We start from the raw sequence: 22169 nt of genomic DNA, 5'->3' as shown, positions 1-22169 counted from the left end.
TCCCTGTTTTCTGTTTTAGTCCTCATATCTGCTGTTTTTTTAAATGCGTAAAAATCATTATGGTTGTAGGTCAACAAGAACTTTACTTATTAAAGTTGACAAATATGTATAAGTTTGCACTCATTTCATACCTTCGTTTGTATTGTAAATTTTCACTTTTAGTCAAATTTCGTAGTCATTGTTAGTTCACAGTACCATAAAGAGTTTGCACGCGGTGAATTTCATACAAAACACAATGCAGCAAAACCATAATTGCTCGTATTTTTAGATTGCGTTGACTTTTCATTTTCTGAGCTCAAGGAGACCGTAAATCTGGTTATTTGATATTATTTTTAGCTTAACATATCCGATATTCGATCTTGAAATAGGCAGTCTAGAGAGACATAAAAACAAACGAACAACGAAATAATATAAAGATTAAGTTTTTTTTGTACGTAACTCTTAAAAATTTACTACTGTCAATTTCGAGGCTTTCGACGTTCACGTCGAAAGCCTCGAAATTGAAAACATTGATAAAATTAATTATTTTAATAACATTTATAACATTTTGGTTAGATATTTGCATTTTAACTTGATTTTCTTTATTTTGTATTATTTTTAATGAATTTCTTGTATTTTACCGTTTTCTACTGTTTTCATATGCTGTTTTTTGCCTTCCCGAGGTTGGCAGCACTGTTGACACGAGAAGGTTGACAGATAAATAAATCCTTTTTTAAGTGGGTGATACACACGTGTTTACGTGTGGAACTCACAAATTAGTTATTTATGTGATAAATAGCTAGAAAACAATACAAAATGAGTTTGTACAATTTCAAAAAGATAGCCGTCGTCCCCACGGCGAAGGTAAGCCGTATATTTCGATAATTATACTACAAATGAAAATCATGTTTTCCAAATTATATATAACCTTATATTGTATTACTTTTAGGACTTCATTGATATTATTCTATCAAAAACACAAAGGAAAACTCCAACAGTTGTCCACAAACATTATAAAATAACAAGGATACGTGCCTTTTACATAAGAAAAGTGAAATTTACACAACAGAATTTTCACGATAGGTTATCACGGATTATACAGGTAATGCGTTTTGTCCTTAGTATGCTTGAGATGATTCTAAATTATAAAATATGCATAATTATAATTAACATCGCATGAGATTAGACGAAAAATTTTGCTTTGTATTCAAGCTATTTATTACAATAATATAATTTGTTGATAAATCATTTATTTAATACATTATTTCAACAAATAGATTATAATTCAATATGATTAAAGCTCATCAGTATATGTCAACATATTTCATGTTCTTTTCATAATATTGTGATATGTTGAATTGCATAATATTAAAAAAACACTTATTTTGCCAAAGTTTTATTTAATTTCTGTTATTTTATAGGAATTTCCAAAACTAGATGATGTCCATCCATTCTATGCTGATCTTATGAATGTTCTGTATGACAAAGACCACTACAAGCTTGGTCTAGGTCAACTAAACACGGCCAGACACCTGATTGATAAGTTAGTAAATTATAAGAATATTAACTATATATATGGTAAAAAGAAGAAGAAAAATTGTGAACCCAAATGTAAAGAATTGAAATATGAACTAAAAATTTGTAATTTTTTCAATTTTAGAATACCACAAATCAGCTCAATTGACAATCTGAAAGTGGAGAAAATGAGAAAAATAATTTTAGATCCTTAATCAATATAAATAATACATTACAGTAGTACTAAGAAAATGAAATATTTATTCATTTTAATGAAGTCTTAAGTATTTTAATGCACTTATTAGTGCATATAATTATACTATAAACTAGTGGACCCGGATGCGGCTACGCCTGCTTGAACTATAAGAATATTTTTGCGTTGGTCATACTGTGCTGCCCGTAGGCTAGGTTGTTTCGAATCAGTGACATCTTAATTATTTATTAGTATGTTATACAGTAAACTATAATTTCAATCTAGATAAAATGCTAAAAGTGACTATTATATTTATTTTCATAAGGATGAATATGAAAATGTCACGGTAACGGTTGCGTAGCGACACGAAGGTTTGTTATTAACATGGCAGAATAAATTGCATGTCAAATTAGAAAGTACTTTAAAATATATTAGTCTATATGTGTAATGTAATGTTATATAGCCTATAGCAATTCTGAAGAATGCAGCTATCATACAAAACAAAAACAAAGTAAATCGGACCAGTAGATCCTGAGATCTTAGCGTTCAAACAAACTCTTCCGCTTTATTATATTAGTATAGATAAAGAAAATATCAATTATTTACTGAAAAACAAACACTCAAATTAATTGATTGATTTCTCGAAATATGGCGTTTCGAGCGTGCCAGTTGAGCACAATTCATTTCGCCAATGTCACGTTGTATGGAAAACAAATCAATTAAAACCAATTTTAAATGACAGATGTGACAGCTGATTGACATTGACACCTTTTCTAATGATTTTTACATTTTATGCTTAACTTGTTTCTATACATTTTGAGTGTTTGTTTGTTTTCTTCTTTGTATGATCTTTACTTCCCCAATGGAGAACGGATCTAACAGCCGCCACACTATGGATATGGATCGCTGTGGGAATTGTCCCATAGCTTAATTTGTACCTAATATCTCATATCTCAGCTCTCAGATTGCCAAAATTGACAAGATTTTCAGGGAGGGAAAATTATACCATTTTCAACTCTTTACATTCTAGGCCCAAGAATGTATACAATAGTTTTAGTCTCCTTTACCAGGCCATTAGGCCATAAGTGGTTATGGAATCAATTTCCAATTAGGGTAATGATCTTTTTAATTTTGAATCTCTGGTAGACAAAGTACAGTAGTTCCTCCATTCAACAAAGTATCTTTTGCACAATTTGGAGATGTTACACATTCAGTGACGGGACTCAATGGCACTTTATTTACAGCCTGGAAAGTGAAAATAATTAATTCATCCCCCTTATGAGAATTGAGCCCACAATCATCATTTTTACAGTTAGGTAAAATCCCACTGCAACATGACAATTTCTGGTATGATAGTTTACATGTTTTAAATTTTGTATAAAATATTTTCTACAACACTAATGTAAGAGAATTATGAAAAAAAATTATGAATATTTAATTTATTCTTACGTTATTTTCAATAGGGCTCTTAAACACGAAACAAACATTTAGACAATGTCATGTTGTTTACTTTAAAAAAAGGCACATGTGACAACAACTAATTAAGGATTTTCTCAAAATTTCAGTGTAGCCAAGGACTATGTACGTCTTCTCAAGTTTGGTGATTCATTATATCGATGCAAGCAGTTAAAAAGAGCTGCGCTTGGACGAATGGCCACCATCATGAAGAGACAGGGGGCTAACCTTACTTATCTTGAACAGGTAACCATTTTGATAATATAAAATGATTTATTGCTTGATAAAGTGCGGCACTGAGTTGAGTCTCTAAGCTTGTGTTATCCCACACCCACATGAAATGGGAAATTGGATAATTTGTGAGTAACAGAATATCTTAATACTAAGTTCAGAAATAATGTATATTTCAACTGTTCTGCAAAGACTAATGTCTTTAATTAATAAACCAGTTGTATGGACAATAATTTTTATCTATTTTTTTTGCTATTATAGGTTAGACAACATTTAGCCCGTTTGCCATCAATAGACCCCTATACTAGGACTATCATCATATGCGGCTTTCCCAATGTGGGCAAGTCCAGCTTTATAAATAAGGTAATTAATATTATTAATCTATATATATGAAAGGACATGTTCCGACTGACTGAGGTAAGACGCACGCACAGCCGTTACTGTTGTGCGTCAAAAAAGATTTGGACTGATGTTTATTTTCGTAATCTGGACATCCACTAAGAAGGGATAAAGTTAATACCTCATAACTCTTAGGTGCCCTTTGTAAACAATGAAATTCTTTTATTATCACTTTTCTGTCTATTTAAAGTGAAGTTTTTAAAAAATGGTCAAGGCGTACAGAACTCTCTTTTTAACTTGCATTTATTTGTTATATATATTTTAATTTCAGATTACACGCGCAGACGTAGAGGTACAGCCGTACGCGTTTACTACGAAGAGTTTGTACGTCGGACACACAGATTATAAATATTTGAGATGGCAGGTAAACATCTAGTCTGTGTATACATAAATTTATAGTCTCTGGATAGATAAAAATATTATCTATATTGTTAGAAAACTATTGAAAATATTAAATAAAGTGGGAAAGGTAATGAATTAAAACAAGGCTTCAAATAATTATTAAACAACCAAAGGGTCTAGCAGTCTAATAACAATATCTGGTTCTCAAGAATCCATCGGGCAGAGTGACGTTAGCGATCCTTTTCCTTCGGTCGCTGTTGACAGCCCATAAAAGTGCCAGCCAGTAATTAAAGTCGTTCTTATATAACCTCTATGGTCATTATTTGATTATTTCTAACAATATATATAAAAGGACTTGTCCTCACTGACTGAGGTAAGACGCACGCACAGCCGTAACCGCTGGTGGTAGAAACGTGAAATTTGGATAGATGTTTACTTTCGTAATCTGGACATCCACTAAGAGGGGATTTTTAAAATTTTTAACCCTAATGGGGTGAAATAGAGGTTGAAAATTTGTATGGAAAATTTTTGAAATTTTCGAATTTCCGATTTTTATAAAATTTGAAATTCAGACTCTTAAAAGTATTTAATTGAACACATGTTTCATCGTTTTCTAGAGTTCTCCTCCCAAGGGTGCAAATAAGGGGTTGAAAGTTTGTATAGATTTTTTTTTAAATTGGCACCAATTGTTATAAAATTTGAAATTCAGGCTTTTAAAAGTATTTAATTGAATACATGTTTCATGGTTTTCTAGAGTTCTCCCTCTGAGGGTGCAAATAAGGGGTTGAAAGTTTGTATGGAAAAATCTTTAAATCGCCACCGATTTTTATAAAATTGTTATAAAATTGGAAATGTTACGTGGTTTATAGGAATTCACCCCTAAATAAGCAAGCGAAGCTGCGCGCGTCCGCTAGTAGATAGATAAAAGAGCATTTAAAATTTTTAAAATACATTAAAAGTATTTTTTTTGTGTTTAAATTATGCTTATTTTATTATTATTTAACTTATGAAAAAAATATGATATCTCACTGATAAGAAATTTATATTTTGTATAATTTAATACGAATGTACCTGATTAAAAACCAAAAAATGTATTTTCGTCTCTCTCCTGTCTCTTGCCTGTATTTTATTTACTTATCGGAATGTGTGGTGTGGATTATAGAGCACTTAGGGTAGTGACTATGGTCACCAGTTCAAGTACTGTAAAAAAATATGAAGATATTTTTTTTATATCTTTTCTATTGTTCCCAGGTAATCGACACGCCTGGTATTCTCGACCATCCTCTCGAGGAACGTAATGTTATAGAAATGCAAGCAGTTACAGCATTAGCACATTTGAGGGCTGCAGTGCTGTACTTCATAGATCCATCAGAGCAGTGCGGACACAGTATTGAAGAGCAGGTGAGGACTTTAGAAAATATTAAAGGGTTTTAGAACATATGTGTAATCTGAGAGGTCCAAGCTGAGCTTTGCATATGTGTGAGTGTTTAAATGTAGTGTAGGTGTAACATGGCTTAGTTAGTCAGAGGTGGGTTCATATCCCGCTACGTACAAATTACTATAGGTTTTTATTAAATCAAATTACTATTGGTTTCATTTTTCTTTCCTAAGTGTGGAATGACACTTTAAAATTGTAAAAAAGACAATTATTTATGTTTTGTAGTAACTCTTTGAAATTTAATTTTAAAGTGTGTAATTTCTAAGACCATAGAACCTTGAGAAGCAGAAGCTTTGGAAATAAATCTAAATTAATTTCAGATATCCCTCTTCGAGAGTATAAAGCCGTTATTCGCCAACAAGCCTCTCTTAGTAATATTAAACAAGATGGACGTCGTCACGCCAGAACAGTTGGTGCCGGAGAAAAGAATCCTCATTGAACAGTTAGAGGCGAAATGCTCTAAAGGGAATATTGTTAAGTTAGTTTTTTTATTATTTGTGTTAGCTTTACGCTATCTCCCTTGTTTGACAGACAAACCTTGTGGTAAGGCACTTCATTCCCCACACACTGTACAATTTTTAAGACATTGCGTTATGAGTGACAAAACTGAACGACGAGGTTTGTATTTTTAATTATGTACATGAAAGGAATAAAATCATTCCCCCAAGTGGAAATTGCACCATTCCACCATTGACAATTTGGCATTGAAAAAAAAATTGAATAAAATAAAAAAAACTAAAATGTGTATTAAAATAGTTCTAGATAAATAATAGATACATCTGTATGATATTACAAATAATTCCAAAACTAAAGGATTTTTTTTGGACCAGGATACGAAAATCAAGTTGAAATCAAACCCACAACCATTTATGCGCACATACTCCTGTACCACTGCGCGACTACGCCTAAAATATGTTATTACATATTTATTTATATATAATAATATATTTCTAAATTATATTTTCTTATACAATTATTCTTCCAGTGCGGATACGAACTCTGAACTGAAAACGGTGCCCGTCCTGCGCATGTCGACCATGACGGAGGAGGGCGTGCAGGAGGCCAAGATGGAGGCCTGCGAGAGACTCCTCGGACACAGAGTCACTGAGAAAATGCGAACTAAGAAGGTACTTAAAGGGTTCATTTTTAAGGCCCCTTATCTAAAGAGTGAAAACCCTAAACTCTAAAATTTTTATGGGGATTTTATTATTAAGACTGCTGTCTGTCTGTCACCAGGCTGTATCTCATGTGTATCTCATATTTGACATATGAAATTTTTGTAGATGATGCATTTCTGTTGCTACTACTATATAAATATTTAAGGAGGCTCCCATACAACAGACATGATTTTTTAGGGTTTTTGTAAAAAATGTATTGGAACCCTTTGTGTGCAAGTCTGACATTCACTTGGCTGGTTTTTTTTACTAGTGTCATAAGTTTTATTTACATAGACTTGGAACCGACAACTACGGATTCGTACATGTATTCGATGAAGAACACTGCATTTTGTTTCTTCAGTGCAGAAAAATTAAAGTAGTTTGAGGATCGAATACACAACCATATGGTATTTACAGATACTGTCGGACTGCGCCATCATAGTTCTGTCTTGTTGCTTGCACAGGTGGATGGTATCCTCAACCGCCTGCACGTCGCGCTGCCTGCACCGCGCGACGCTAAGCATCGCCCGCCCGTCATACCGCCTGCGGTGTTGGCCAAGAAAGAGCTCAAGGAGCAGAGGGAGAGCCGAAAGAGGAAATTGGAGAGGGAGATCGAGGTGGAAATGGGAGATGACTATGTATTAGGTGAGAGCAGTTGTTTTACCATGTTGTGGGTTCGATTCCCACTTGGGGACTACATCAGCTTCTCTATGGCTTCTCTGCAATATGCAGAAAAGCCATAGAGCAGCTTAAAAAAAATTTTTTTTTCATTACAAATACAATTACTTTATAAATTAATTCTTAACTTAGAAATAAAGCTAGGAAATACCTCATATTATTTATCTTTAATTATTTTTACATAGTTTGTTTAACAGTTTTAATAAACAGTGCAACTTGTAAGCAATCCACTATTCTACACAAAAAGAATTTCGTTATTCAACCCAGTAGATTCTGAGATTTAGTAGAATATGCTGTTCTACCAAACAAGCTTTTTGACATTACGCACATAGCAGGGTAGGCAGAGGGAACCTAGTGTTAAGACACTCTGTTCCCCACTTTTTGCCGAATTCTGGAGGCATTGCGAGTTGAGTGGCAGAACTCAAAGCCGCGCCGACACCAGAGCGAAGAAATGGAAATATAAACGTAAATAAATATTTCACTTCCTCGAGTGGGGATCGAACCCACAACCGTCGCGTTGCAGTCACATCCTTGTGCCGCTGCGCCACGACGGCCTCTATATATATTTATAGAGGCCATATCTATATTATGTTATATATTTAAACTCATAAGGCCCGATCGAAGCTGAGTTATGTTCCTTACATAATGTCAGTCAAAACGAGGCCGAAATCGAACTTTTGACTCTAAGGTCGCATTCTAGTGCTAAACATGTATAGAGTGCATCACCCGGGTTAAATACATATATTATTACTAACGAGTCCTCGCAGCTTCGCCCGCTTAAAGTATATTATTATTTATTTACAAATCTGAATTACTTTCGTGTTCTGATAACATTCTAACTTTAAAGACAATACCTATATATTCAAAACTAAAGTCACAGCCTATTTAAGCACATAGCAATTCTATTCATTTTGTTTTTCTTATTAATAAAAAAAATTGTAGCAATTTTATTGAAACAAATAAAACAGACACCAAATATTGAGGAACACTTGCCACAATACAATAGTGACGATTACACATTTAAAAAAACTATTTCTGAGATTGCGTGCAAAAATTCACAGATAAAAAATGAGAGAGAAATGAGTTACAATTTCATAAACTTAAATTGTAAGTGCGACGGTTGTGGGTTCGATTCCCGTTGGGAGGAATGAGTTATTTACATTTATATTCCTTTTCGTTTCTACAGATCTACAAAAGAACTATAGTGAGATAGCGGAGGAGGAACGACACGACCCCATACCCGAGTTCTGGGAGGGACACAACATCGCTGATTACATCGATCCTGAGATATTTGATGTTAGTGGCTGGTTTATCCGTCTTTTTCTATTATTTACTGACTTTTATTGTGATTTTTACTATTTACTATTACACTACAGAAGTACAGACACATGGTTTTTTGTTAGTTTATTACATACTAGCGGCCCCCTTGTGGCTATGCCCACTTGAAATATATGAATGCTATCTATGTTAAGTGTATTTAAGGAAAAACCGTCCAAGCGCGAGTCGGACTCGTCAATAGAGGAGTCTGCACCAATTTCAGGATTGTGATTGGGAAATACCTCATAGGTTTTGACAATGCGGCAAAGAAAATGAACTTAAGTCTATGAAAAGTACTACTATGATCGGTAAACTTCAAACAAAATGAAGCAAAAAAGATGTTTAATTGCTCATACCTTTTGATAGCGTTATATTAGAAGCTTAATTTCTGAGCTGCAAAAACCTGTAATCCTGAATATCTGATATCAGAATTACAATGGTCTTCTAAGACGGGCAAAAAAGTGACCCTATAAGGGTTCCGTTTTTTTCTTTTTGAGGTACAAAACCCCTTAAATAGATTAATTATCTTAGTTTGCATAACGCTTTAAATAAATCATAATTTAAGTGTTTTGGAAATTGATTTCTTTTTCACATTTAATTCTGCCAACTCAAAACCACGCATTGCCTTATTACCAAAGCGGAGAAATGACAATACTAAATCAAAACAAATTAAATCAGTATCGCGCTGTATCCCGCACACAGCAGGGTACGCAGTTGAACCTAGTGTTACGACACTGTTCCCCACGCACCGTCGAATTCTGGAAGCATTGCGTGTAACTCAACGCCACGCTATGCCTCGACACCAGAGCAAAGAAAATGGAAATATAAAAGTATAATTTTGTCGAGTGGAGAACGAACACTTTGTGCTCCATTAAGTAAGCGTGCTCCACCATCGTTCGCATCGTCACTTACCACCAGGTGAGATAGCGGACAAATGTTTGCTTGCCTATCTACAATAAAAAAATATTTAAATATTGTAATTAATTTCCCCGAGTGGGAAGTGAACCCACAACGGTTGTGTTTAAATTCACATACTTGTGCCACTGCTCCACGACGGCCTCATCGAGTAAATTAAGTCTTTTGAGAATTTATTTTATTTTGTTTAGCTACAAATTGCTGTACTGTTATAGCAATTAGCAAATTTGTCGAATTAAGTACTATAAATTGACATACCTTTTTTATTTTTGAACCAATTGTAATAAAATAAACCCTATATGTTTTCGGAAGCTTGCCAGAATCCAATGGTGAAAACCACATCTAAATCATTTAAGCCGATTCTGAGATTAGCGGGATTACGGGAACAGCGTGACACTGACAAAAATATGTATTTCAATAATACTTATTAAGAAAAAGTATACATTTTTTAACATCAAATATCAGTTCGTGAAATTTTCTTAATAAATATTTTTCTTTCCTAAGTATGGAATAACATTTAAAAAATATATTTCAATATTCGCTTATTGTTAGTAAACATTATTTATTTCGTATTTCCACAGAAACTTTCGGAACTAGAAAAGGACGAGGAACTCCGCGAGGCTGGCGGAGTGTACGCGGTGCCCAAGATAGAGCTAGACGAGACCATGAAAGAGATAAGACAGCTGGCCATACAAATACGGTACCGTTTATATATTTATTTTTAAGAAATTTTAAGAGACATTAGATATTATGAGAAATTAAATTTTAGTATATTTTTTGTTACTGGGTTTGAACCTGTTATTTTTGGAAATATTTTTTGTTTTTACTTTAATGTGAGAAATCTTTTTTACATTTTTATGTTTTTTTCATGCAAATATGATATTAAATAGCAAGAAAATATCTCTTTTTTTTTAAATTTATGTCTACTTATATTTTTTAATCTTAAAAATAATGATTATTTATATAATATTAAGGCCCGATCGAAGCTGAGTTATTATGTTTCATACATAATATCAGTCAAAACGAGGCCGAAATTGAACCTTCGACTCTAAGGTCGCATTTTAATGCTGAACATGTGCAGAGTGCATCACCCGGGTCACATACATATATTATTAGCGATCCAAACGCGGCTTCGTCTGTTATCTTATTGTAATATTGTGTTATCCTGATGTCGAAGCTGTATTACTATGAAATTTCATTTAAATCTGCTCCTTAATTTTTTCGTTAAAGTTGAACAAACACTCATCCACACAATCTTTTACATTTATAATATAAGTAGGAATTAATGATTGTTATTTTATTTCCAGCAACAAGAAGGCGGTGCTTAAGGACTCGTCGCGGCTCGTGAAGCAGTCCACCAAGCCCGTGATGCCGCGCACCTCGCGCGCCAGAGCCAAGGACAGGACCACCGCGCAGTTGCGAGACGAGATGGAGAAATTAGGTAATGTGTCCACATATATATAGAAAGAAAGGGCGGGTGACGAGTCTAGGCCTAGGCCTAGGCCTTGGAGTTAGACTTTCTTAACAGTTCAGTGGCACTTAGGAAGGAAATAATCAAAACTAGGAAAAAACTTACAATTCAATCTGCGCAGCCATCTACCGCTGACTTCAGGGCGGCCACGGCTAGTCCATCGTACAGTATAGATATAGAAAACATAGGGTTAATTGTTAAAAATTAAATAATTTATTAACTTTTGAGTGGGAAACCAATCCACAACCGATTACAATCACACGCTGTGTCACTGCGCCACGACGGCAATATGCCAACGTCATAATAATATGTAGTGAATTGAATGTCCCTATTGTTGCATTCCCAGGCGTGGACATGTCGGACACACAAGAGGCCCACTTCACACGCTCGAGACCGCGCTCGCGCTCGCGCTCGCGCTCTCTAGCGGCGGGGGCGGAGGCCGGGCCGGCTGCCAAGAGGGCGCGCGTGGCCTCCGAGGGCCGGGGGCGCTCCGTCAGCCGCCCCGCCAGAGACCACATGGGGGTCAAGGATGGCGTTGTGAGTAGACAAATAGATCATAGAATGAGATGATAATACATTTATTATGATTTTGTTTAAATTCATATATAAAAAAATAATACACATTAGTAGCTTGTATTAGCAATAACCAACATAAACATATATTATAGGACTATACAATTAAAAAGACTAATTAATTGACATTACAAACAGTTCATTAAATCATAATAATATTATATAAAATTATACTTTCCATAATTTCAGATGCAAAAGAAGGCGAAGAACATGGCGCACATTGCCATCAGCAAGAAAACAAAGAAAATGGGTCTGAAGGGAGAAGCGGACCGCTTCATAGGGACCAAGAAACCGAAACACTTGTACGCCGGCAAGAGGGGCGTCGGAAAGACGGACCGGCGGTAGATAATATGAAAAATATGCTGGAAATACCTTTAAATCATAATAAAATTATACTTAGAATTGTTTGTTTTAATATTTGTACTAGGCAGACTAATTTTTAGGTTTACAAGCTATTTAATTAGAATAGCGGGAACGTAATGTCCTGCACTTTCAGTCCAAATTCAAGACATTCCATATTTAGGTTTCCCGAGTTCGTCTTGCCCAAATGGGGTTATAAAAAAGTAACACATTCTCCTGAGTGACGAATTTTTTATTTTATTGTATATAACAATAAAATAAAAAAAAAATTGCGTCACGCAGTATCCCGCACACAGTAGGATATATAAATGTAAGTGTTGCCAGTTTAGCGACATTGTCACAATAAGCGTGTGGAAAATCACGAAGGGCTTGTCATTGAAAATAAACTGTTTCTAATCTCCTTCGTGTGTTCTCCATACAAAGTGACATTGGCCAAGTGATTGGTGCTGAACTGACACGCTCGAAGCACCATAAATTAAGAACTGAAATGAAACTATTAAGAAAACGAGACTAATTATAATTTTAAGCCACCTCCAGTGACGACTATTGATTCAAAATGGAAAGAATAATATGCAATATTATTTTTTAGTAAGCTTAAACATAAATAATGAAAATAGAGTATTTAAATAAGTATGGTATGGTATGGTTCTTTAAATCTGGTGTTCCGAGCGTGCCATTTAAATAAGTAACTTCCCATGAAGACGTTACCGATGCACAGTTTTGCAGAAGCCGGCGCCGCCAGCTCATGTGTCACAATGACAGTGACAGTGACAGTCAATAATGTTATTTGTTTACAACAATTTGTGACTAATCGAAGGTATCGAAGGTATAAATAAGAAAAATTATGATTCACTAAATCCATTACTTTGCCTTATAATTGAATAAGCTCTTAAATGTGTCAATATATTACAATTATACAATATAAATATAATAAAATATGGCTCTTTTGAAAGGTAAATAATAAATATAATTGAAATACCTATACTTAATAAATACCTATATTTAATAATACTTCAACGTTAAATGTATGTTTGCTGTGAAATTTTTATATATTTTTTGTGATTTAGAGTTTACGACATGGCCACAACGTCAGCAGTTGTATTATAAAGTAACCGGTAATGCAATAAACTTTCAAGTAAAGGCGTCGTGGGATGCGGAAGTAGGCCTCAGCACAAACCCTCACAAATGGAGTGATTATACGGTATTGAGAAATATTATTGATGTATTTTAAGTAAATAAAAGAATAAGTAATTATGTTGGGCAGATATGAAACAACTTTATCTGTTTTTATAATTTATAACTAATCATTAAGGCGAGTCATGTAGTATGGACACAAGTTGTCGAGTACTGGAGATAATAAAATATTAAATATTTTGTATTTTTCGCTCTGCTAATCAGGCAAGGTGTGCCGTTGAGTGTCCTTCACTGAACATGCAATGAAACTCATCAGAGAATGGGAAACAGAGGTGTTGTGGAAAGGAATGAAGTGTCTTAACACTAGCTTCCCAGATTCCCTCTGTCTAATCTGCTATGTGCTACAGTGAGAAGCTAAAATAAATAATAAAATAAAATGAACAACTACTTATACTATAACTTTTGAGAAAATAGCATTAATAAATAAAAAATATATGAGTCAACTTCACTTTATATTCCGCATACGGCAGGGCAGGCAGAGGGAACCTAGTGTTAAAATATTCTATTCCCCATTTCTATAAAATTTTGGAGGCATTGTGTTTTGAGTGACTGGAAACAATGCTACATTTTGCCTCTACACCAGAATGAAGAAATGAAAATATAAATATTTGATTTCCTTGAGTGGGATTAGAATCCACAAGCAGGCTCTAATGACCAATAAATATTTTCTATTGAGTATAATATTTTCTATAGATTTTTGGATAATCTATACTTATAATAAAAGTGTAACAGATTTATTTGGTAGCGTCTTATATCATAATAGAATTAAAATTTATGATTTTTAAAATATTTGCTGGTTTACAGTTGTTTTGCTTAGATATGTTGTTAGATTTCTCAGTTGAAAAGGATTATATAAAATATTATATTGATTATAATTCACAATTTTGTATTATTCTTTTTTAGATTAAACTGAAACATGGAAGTTGTTCTATAGAAAAGGAAGGAGGGGCCGATGTGTCTCAAAATATTCGAAATCTTCTTTCAGGAGAAGAATATAAAGAATTTTGGATTTCATGGAGAAATGATGCTGTGGCTGTCGGCAGACACACTAAGGAATATCTGAGACTAGACGGTGCTACAAAGCATTTGAAATATATTACATTTTATGTGAACAATGACCGAAGTTGGGCAGAATGGAAGTGTTATTGTAAGTTCAATTTTATTTTATTATCTTTTAGTTTCATTCAATTCTGGCAAAAAAACTAATGTTGCACATTCCTTTCTTTATTCTTATTTCTTTGTTCTGCCAAGATAAAACACAGTATTGAGTTCTATGATTCAAAGCACAATTAATTTGGATGAAGGTTGAAGAATGTAGTGTTGACATTAGGTTCTATCTGCCTACCTACCTACCCCTATATGAAATAAATAGTGGAAATACATTTCACCAAAGCCGTTATGGCGCAGGAGCAAAAACGTGCAACGGTTGTGTTAAATTGTGTTTCAATTCAAAATTCGTTGAATGAAATATTGTATATTTTCATTTCTTCATTGTGGTAACAAATAAAAATTGCGGCGTTGAGTTCCGCTACTTCACACGCAAAATACCTCAAGAATTCGTCGGAAAACGGGAAACGGAATAGGGATCTTAGTGGGGAATTAAACTAAGTTCCCATGTTCCCTCTGCCTACTCTGTGACAAAAGTAAAGTTAAGTTTACAAAACATATTTATGATGTCTCCCTAGTGCCAGCAGTAATAATCAACTTGCCGCTAAAGCATTTTCCTGGAGGTGAACCTCACTGGGTGTCGCCTGAAGAACAGGTGCCGGACGACGCCGTGCTCGGGGGCTTTGAGAACGAAGACCTCTACATCATGAGGTAAATATAATAGTAATTAGTAAGGTCACTCTATTATTGAAAAGATATATATTGAAAATAGCAACTGTTGAAGTAGAGCCTTGAGTTAGATAAGTTTACATAAGTAGCAGTGCCAGCTTCAAGTTAAAAGGCTGAGGTCGCATCGTTGAGTTCCGCTTGTTATCTAACATGCAATCTGTTCCTCTGTATGTATCAATCTGTATGTGCGGAATACAACGTGAAGATAGAAAAAACTACATGAAAAGTCAATTTATTAAAGATTATTTCAAAATTATTTTTTAAGAGCGGAACACAGACGGGCCCTCACGCCCGGCAAGTTCACGCCCAGCGTGGGCGTGGGCATGTTGCCGTGGGGGGGCGAGACCCACGAGGGAGTCGATATACAGGTATTGCTACTGATTATAGCACTCTATATAATACTCATTATAATACTAATAATAATATTTGTCTGTCTTTTATATTGTCAATACTTTTATAATTGTACAGCGATTATATTTTACATACACATATTCTGTGTATGTGTCTGTATGGCTGGCTGTGTGTGTGTGTGTGTGTGTAACGCCCCACTAAGATGCTCCATTCCCCATTTTTCGCCTAATTCTTGAGGCATTGCGTGTTGAGTGGTGGGACTCAATGCCGCGCTTTCCTCCATTACCAGAGTGAGAATCGAAGCTTACATTCGCACGATACGGCCGCTACGGCCTCTTAGCTGAAAACACAATCTTTTCTAATGTCTCGTAAATTGGGGCGTGACAGGCTTCTTGTAATAACTGGCAAGTAGTTATTTAAACAATGATATTGTGGGCTACGGTATTACGACGATATTAATGATACGACACTTCATATTCAACTCATTTATTGTATATTTAATTTGGTTATTTATACGCTACAAAACAATAGTAAACATCATTTCACAATTGCATTCGTAGCGAATAAATTCATGGCGCTGATATAGCGTGTTAACAATTGGTCTATAAATAACATTAAGACTTGTGCAATACCTCTACAATATATTGCTATTAGATACTGTGCGGCCACAACTGCACGTGGGCGGGGTCGCGCGGGGGGCGGGTGCCCGCGGGCGCGGTGGCGGGGGGGCGCTCCGAGGACGGGGAGGTGCTGTACGTGGGCCGCGCGCGCAGGGACGGACACCTCATACCCGGGAAGGTAGACTCTATCTTCATACACAATATCAACTATCTATTTATTCCATTTTGTTCAAAGAACATGTAACCTTGTCATTTTTGTAAATTCACGCTGTGTCCCATATATAGCAGGGTAGACAGATGCAATATGGAAAGCTAGTGTTAACACACTCTGTTGCCATTAAGGCACTTTTGTTTTCCCCCATTCATTGCATGTTGAGTGGTGGAACTCAAAGACGCGCTTTATCTATCTTGTTGTTGTGTGTCTCTTTATATATCTTGTTGCTAGATCATGGAAATGAAAATATGTAATATTTCGTTTACTGAGGAAATCGAACCTACAATTCGTCGCGTTGACTGTCTATCAATCCATGCCGGCCTAAAATGTCTAATTGTACATTTTTAATTTTATAAGTAAATACATTTAATCAATTGTAAATCATCTATATAACGAAAATTAAGCCATTACTCTATATTAATCGAAATTGGTTTATCTATCCTGATTAATCGGGGTTTCTACTGAAAATGTACATAACTATATAGTCCTTTTCACTGCGTTTTTTATAGATACAACCCTCACACCATTGCTGCTACATCCCTTACGGAGAACAAGAGATATCCGTGAAGAAATATGAAGTGCTTGTTACTCCCATCAGGGACGAGAGGCCCGTGTACGCGCACCAGAGTGACAGCAACAGTGACAGTTCTGTAGATGTGTATGATCTGTGACTTTTAAAATTAAGTATTATTCAATAACATTTTTTTAACGATTAAATATGTATTGTTAAAATAAAATTTGTATTTTATAATATTCTGTTTGTCCGACAACATGTACAATGTTAATAAACCTATTATGGGGGTGTACTCAATTAAGTTAAATTTAGTTACAAGGTTAGCAAGTGGCAACTGAAATTAATAACTGGACTCTCTTAATAACATAAGTCTAGTTCTAAGTAATATCTAAAAAAAAAGAAATGTATAAGGTGACAAAAGGTACGGACCATAAATCTGTAGTGTAAGCAAGAATTAAATAAAAAAAAACTATTATGGGCTCTAGTAGACGTGTTACGTGTATATAATAAAATTCCGCAATGTATTCTTAATCCTTAAATGCATGAAACTTTTTTAAAACATGCAATAAATATATATGATAGGTTACCAGGTCTAGATAAAGAGAAAAATAATTTAAAAAAATTAGTGAAATATAATAATGTTTATTTTTTCAAAAAATATGATGTATCGATTTCGATACATTATGCATTTAGGTTACTTTTATAGACTTGTAATAGTATTCAAGAAACAGAATACTCTTCTAAAAATCAGCACAGTTATGAAATAAACTACAACAGTTTTTACTTTTTTTTAACATAGATACACTTTACACTTACTACAATATATTATACTTAATAAATCGCATCCAGGTATTATGCATCACTTCCTACTGTCCCCTCTTTTCTGGTCATGACCAAAACCATCAAGACGAAGTTCTCTTGGAGGTTTTTGCTGACAAATCACTCCCTCTCGTATTTTTTGGCTCTTGGAGTATCTTCAATACTGGCCGGACGACTTCTAGTAGGAGGAGAGAATTTACACAGTGTATCTGCCAGTTCGGCTCGGAAATCTGCAAGTTTCAATATATTCTTGGGGCTTTCACCTTTTTCCGTGGCAACCTTCTTGTAAAGTACCCAGGCGTTTATTACAGAGAGATCCAGTAGATGGTAAAAAATTCTCATATACCACTTGCGGCTTTTCATCCTGATTCGGTACCTACCCAAATATGAGTCCATTAGGTCAACTCTTCCCATGTGTGCGTTATATTCCTTTACCAAGTTGGGACAAGCAATGGTTACTTTTTTCTTTTCCTTTTTATCATACCTTTGAATTTGACCCACAGGGCTTACCCCCACATAAGTAGAAGCTAGGGTGACTGGTTTATTATCCATCCAGGCTACTGCTGTTATATCTACGCCATTTACACTAGTCCTATTCACTTCATAGGTTCCACGAGCCTGCTTCAATAATTGTTCCTTGGTCATTAGTTTGCATTCTTTTCCGAGTCTATTCCTCTGAACAGTACCTAAGGTGTGAATTTCTTCCCCTGCTAAATACGCCATAAGTGGGATAGAAGTATAATAGTTGTCAAAATGAACTATGTAATTTTGACGTCTTGGAATAATTCTCGCTAATTTGATGACTGTCTGAGCAATTGGTCCTAGATCGGGCTCACCTGGCAATGTATCTGAGTCCGCCTTGCCAGAGTAGATCATAAATCTGTAAGCATATCCGTGCAGGCTACACATCACGAAGAGTTTGAACCCCCATTTATTTATTTATTTAGCATATATTGTTTCATGTCCTATCTTCGTGGCGCACATCTGTACTTGTAGATAGGCCTTGCGTGATGTCAATGATAACCTCGTCTACTTCGACGCCATTTTCAATGTTCCCTTCTAACTCAGCTTCCAAAGCGTCACGAGTAGGGTAATAATCTAGATCATCATAATCAGATTCCTCTCCATCTGAAGACAGTTCACCATTTTCTAGCTGCCGCAGGTATTTCTCGATTTCCCTTGAATCCATGACTAGATAAATAAAAACAACTATGCACCACACCATAGATAGCCCAACTCCAGAAAAAATGAGCAAAGCAAAGCAAATAAATAGTTTATAAATATTTTTACAAAATAATTTATAGTATTAGGAAATAACAATTTTACTCACCGTTATTGCATAATGTATCAATTTCGATACAAAGAAAAATCTTGCCAAAAGTGTCAATTTTTGTAAAAATATTTTAGATATAGTAAAAGGAGAGCACGATTGAAATACATACCTTGTCGGTAATATTTTTCAAACACAGTAGTTTTAAAAATATTCACGAAGAAAGCTGATCGAAGTTATTGACTTTGTATCAAAATCGTAAATGTACTAGTACACACCAAAATACTTTCATATTCGTAAATTTGGCGGGACGAATGACATGCTGTCACTATTTTATTTTTTATTGTATGTCTGTCGATGGTTTTTGTTGACACGAATAATTATTTCCATGTAAAAAAACATGATAACTTTAAAGAAACACAGAGTATCGATTTCGATATAAGATGCATTTAAGGGTTAATTGTCTTCAGAGTGAAACAAAGTGAATTGGAAGTGAAAGCAGGTGACTTAAATGTGAATTGCCTGCTGTATGCAGGTGGAAATAATGGTTTAAGTTTGAATGAGAATAAGACAAAGGTATTTGAAAGAAATAAAGGAAGGAAGAAATGCAATATCACGGCGAATGGTAAGATATTAGAACAAGTGAATGAAGAGGTATATTTGGGAAATATGTTCAGTAGAGAATGGATGTAGAAAGGCTTATTGCTGCCGGTAACAGCGCACCCACCGTCCTCCAATCAATTTGTATGATTCAATTATGCGTTGCACGTATATTTATATATGTATCCCAATATTATTTTACACTTAAAACTTCACTCTTTAAGAAAACAATTAAAATAGCTAAAGCATTGTAAACAATTCAACACAATACGACCGACGCCATCACTCGAGACGCCCCCTTTTTTTCGCTTACCTTGTTATTATTTATTTTTAATAAAATCTAAAAATGTTATAGAATAAGTATATGTTTAAACCACAGATAAGTTACATGTTACAAAACGTCAGCACAGCTGCGCGTTTGGCCGTACACAATGCACATGCAGTGTTGACACCGACGCTGTTATACGGCAGCGAGATGTGGGCATTACAGAAGAGGAATAAACGAAAATTGAATGCTGTAGAGATGCGATCTCTTTGTAATTTAATAAACAACAAAAATAATATAGGTAATATCAAAACTTTTACTGCAGTTTTATTTCTTTAATTTATTTTGATTCTTGGATATATTATACTTAACAACTAATCTAAGTTATCAATAAAAAAACACCCACCTATAGTTCAACTTTTGGGCCAATTGTACTTAAAAATTTAACTTTAAAAATGTTATTAAACTCTGTTGAGAGTAAATTAAAAACTTTACAATATAGCTGATTCGGATCTAATCCGGTTATTTCTAAGTTTGCAATTTTTTCACTCACTCTATTATTAAAAAGATTAGTTTTATTTTCAGTAATTGGTCTATTGATATTTGTTTACGTTCTGCGACTTTTATCTATTACCGAAAACATTGGACCACAATGATCCGAGCTCACAATGACAAAAAACATTATCTATACAAGTAGCGGACGTATTCGTTATACGAGTTGGTTCAGAGAAAATATTAAACAAATTAAAAGATTTAAATAAGTTTAGAAGACGAAGGCTTAATGATCTCACCTGTATTATATCTATATTAAAGTCTCCACATACGATTAAAAATTTACTATTCGAACCCAAATTATTCAGAACATCCTCCATTTTTTCTTCACACACAAACTCACACATATATATATATATATATATATATATATATATATATATATATATATATAAATAATTACTCATACACAACACATACTCACACACACTGCTGTATTTCCTTTCAATCCACCACCTTAGGATACCGTAGGTATTATGTACAATAACGAGCTGGTGTCCGATATGGGAGTTGCGAGATACTCCCAACACAAGTGCACTAGCGGCGTTAGGGTAGAGCGAGCCTGGGCGACCGCCCAGGGGCGCCGGGCGCCCGTTTAGGGCGCTTTGCGCAAAGATGTCTTAAAATGGTCTAAGATTTAAAAAAAAAAAACGAAGTCACCGTTGTCTTTGATATCTAAAAACAAAAAATTAAAATCATCGTCATTGAAATATTTATCAACTGAAAATAAATTGCAGAAAACATAGACTTTGAATGCCTAATAAAAGAGTTCGCAGATAGAAAGGCTAGAAGAAGTGAAATTTTATTAGTTTTTGTCATTTTTTTTTAAATACATGATTATTTCGTTGTACTCATTCCCTGTTTTGTATATTATTGAAATGTAGTTAGGGGGCGCCGGGCGCCGGTAGTGCTAAAACCGGCCCTGCACAAATGTCTTCTGACCACTTACCGGGAGTTCTCAGTGTAATCATTTGTATGTGATATTTCGAAATAAAGATTATTATTTATTTAAATACTTCAAAAGTACCTGAGGGGGGTCGATACACGCGTACTATAATATGTCTATTGAATTCAACGCAGGACAATTCAATGGAGCGTTCGTCAGAGAGAGCTACTATATCTGGTCGCGATTTACAACGTATATCATTTCTTACTAATATAAGCGAACTGCCGCGGATGGCCTTCTCTCTAACGAACGAACTTGACAATTTATAATTTTCAATATTTACTGTATTACATTTCGAGATCCAGTGCTCAGTTATACACATCATATGTATATTAAATTTTTTTAGAAACAATTCTAGTTCCAAAACAAAATTGATAATAACATACTCTTTTAATGCAGAAAAATTAGAATACGATGCTGAATAGAACTAATCCATATAGCAAGTAGTGTTGTGTTGTGTCCGATAGAAGGACTTATCGATAGTTCAAAAGGGTACAATACTATAGGACAAATGAAATACTATCGATACTATTGTACCCTTTTGACAATCGATAGTTTTGATACTATCGACCGCATTGGCTTTTTTAGATACTAGTTGCATGTGCTGTTTAACAGTCGTGGACAGAGGCAGAATGAACAAGAAAATGAAACAAGATTGCAGTAACAGAAATGTAAACGAATAAACTCGAGCGACCTTTTATTTTCATATTTCTAATCTTATCGCTTATTTAATTCATCAATTATTTTTGAACATTTACTTACGAAGACGAAAACAGTAAGGACTCAGAATAATATTAAAACATGCTTCGGGGTTTTTATTTAAGCTTAGTACTTAAATGAAAAAAACTCCGAACGTTTTAAATAATTTTATTATACAACGGACATGGATAATGTTTTGAAAATATTGCGTAACCCCTTCAGTAGTGCTCTTTTTATTTTAGTATTTCTATAACCTATCTCAATAG

General features: G+C 34.5%; 2 protein-coding genes, 1 long non-coding RNA gene and 1 other non-coding gene across 5 annotated transcripts in view; 3 read left to right on the top strand and 1 right to left on the bottom strand.

Annotated features, from left to right (window-relative positions):
- Positions 1-684: 684 nt before the first annotated feature.
- Positions 685-12065, top strand: Non1 (nucleolar GTP-binding protein 1). Its single transcript, XM_085188848.1, has 15 exons — positions 685-843; positions 929-1081; positions 1401-1522; positions 3253-3388; positions 3635-3736; positions 4044-4136; positions 5366-5515; positions 5873-6030; positions 6538-6679; positions 7174-7354; positions 8574-8683; positions 10201-10319; positions 10927-11060; positions 11437-11627; positions 11853-12065. The coding sequence occupies exons 1-15, from the start codon at positions 796-798 to the stop codon at positions 12006-12008; spliced, it is 1995 nt and encodes a 664-aa protein (XP_085044974.1). The 5' UTR covers positions 685-795; the 3' UTR covers positions 12009-12065.
- LOC146537102 (small nucleolar RNA SNORA16B/SNORA16A family) lies at positions 7995-8130 on the top strand. Its single transcript, XR_014878175.1, has one exon. It is a non-coding gene; the product is annotated as a small nucleolar RNA SNORA16B/SNORA16A family (small nucleolar RNA).
- A 729-nt stretch (positions 12066-12794) lies between the features above and the next one.
- Positions 12795-20022, top strand: LOC146537100 (uncharacterized). Of its 2 annotated transcripts, XM_085188858.1 has the most exons (8): positions 12795-12976; positions 13091-13224; positions 14121-14364; positions 14903-15035; positions 15319-15421; positions 16059-16202; positions 16748-16896; positions 19821-20022. In XM_085188858.1, exons 1-8 carry the CDS (start codon positions 12961-12963, stop codon positions 19822-19824), a joined length of 927 nt encoding a protein of 308 aa, XP_085044984.1. In that variant the 5' UTR covers positions 12795-12960; the 3' UTR covers positions 19825-20022. The 2 variants fall into 2 exon arrangements, with proteins under 2 accessions (XP_085044984.1, XP_085044983.1); XM_085188857.1 differs by lacking the exon at positions 19821-20022 and having other exon boundaries at positions 16748-16975.
- A 2033-nt stretch (positions 20023-22055) lies between these two features.
- LOC146537099 (uncharacterized) overlaps positions 22056-22169 on the bottom strand; it is a 1535-nt gene continuing 1421 nt past the window's right edge. The window contains exon 3 of the long non-coding RNA XR_014878146.1: positions 22056-22169. This exon is cut by the window's right edge and continues 472 nt beyond it. This is a non-coding gene — a long non-coding RNA (uncharacterized LOC146537099).

Source organism: Heliconius melpomene, chromosome 7, assembly GCF_056956725.1.
Source record: "Heliconius melpomene rosina isolate 202511_hmr_F chromosome 7, ASM5695672v1, whole genome shotgun sequence".
Lineage (NCBI taxonomy): Eukaryota > Metazoa > Arthropoda > Insecta > Lepidoptera > Nymphalidae > Heliconius > Heliconius melpomene.
This window is presented reverse-complemented; position numbering and strand designations above follow the sequence as displayed.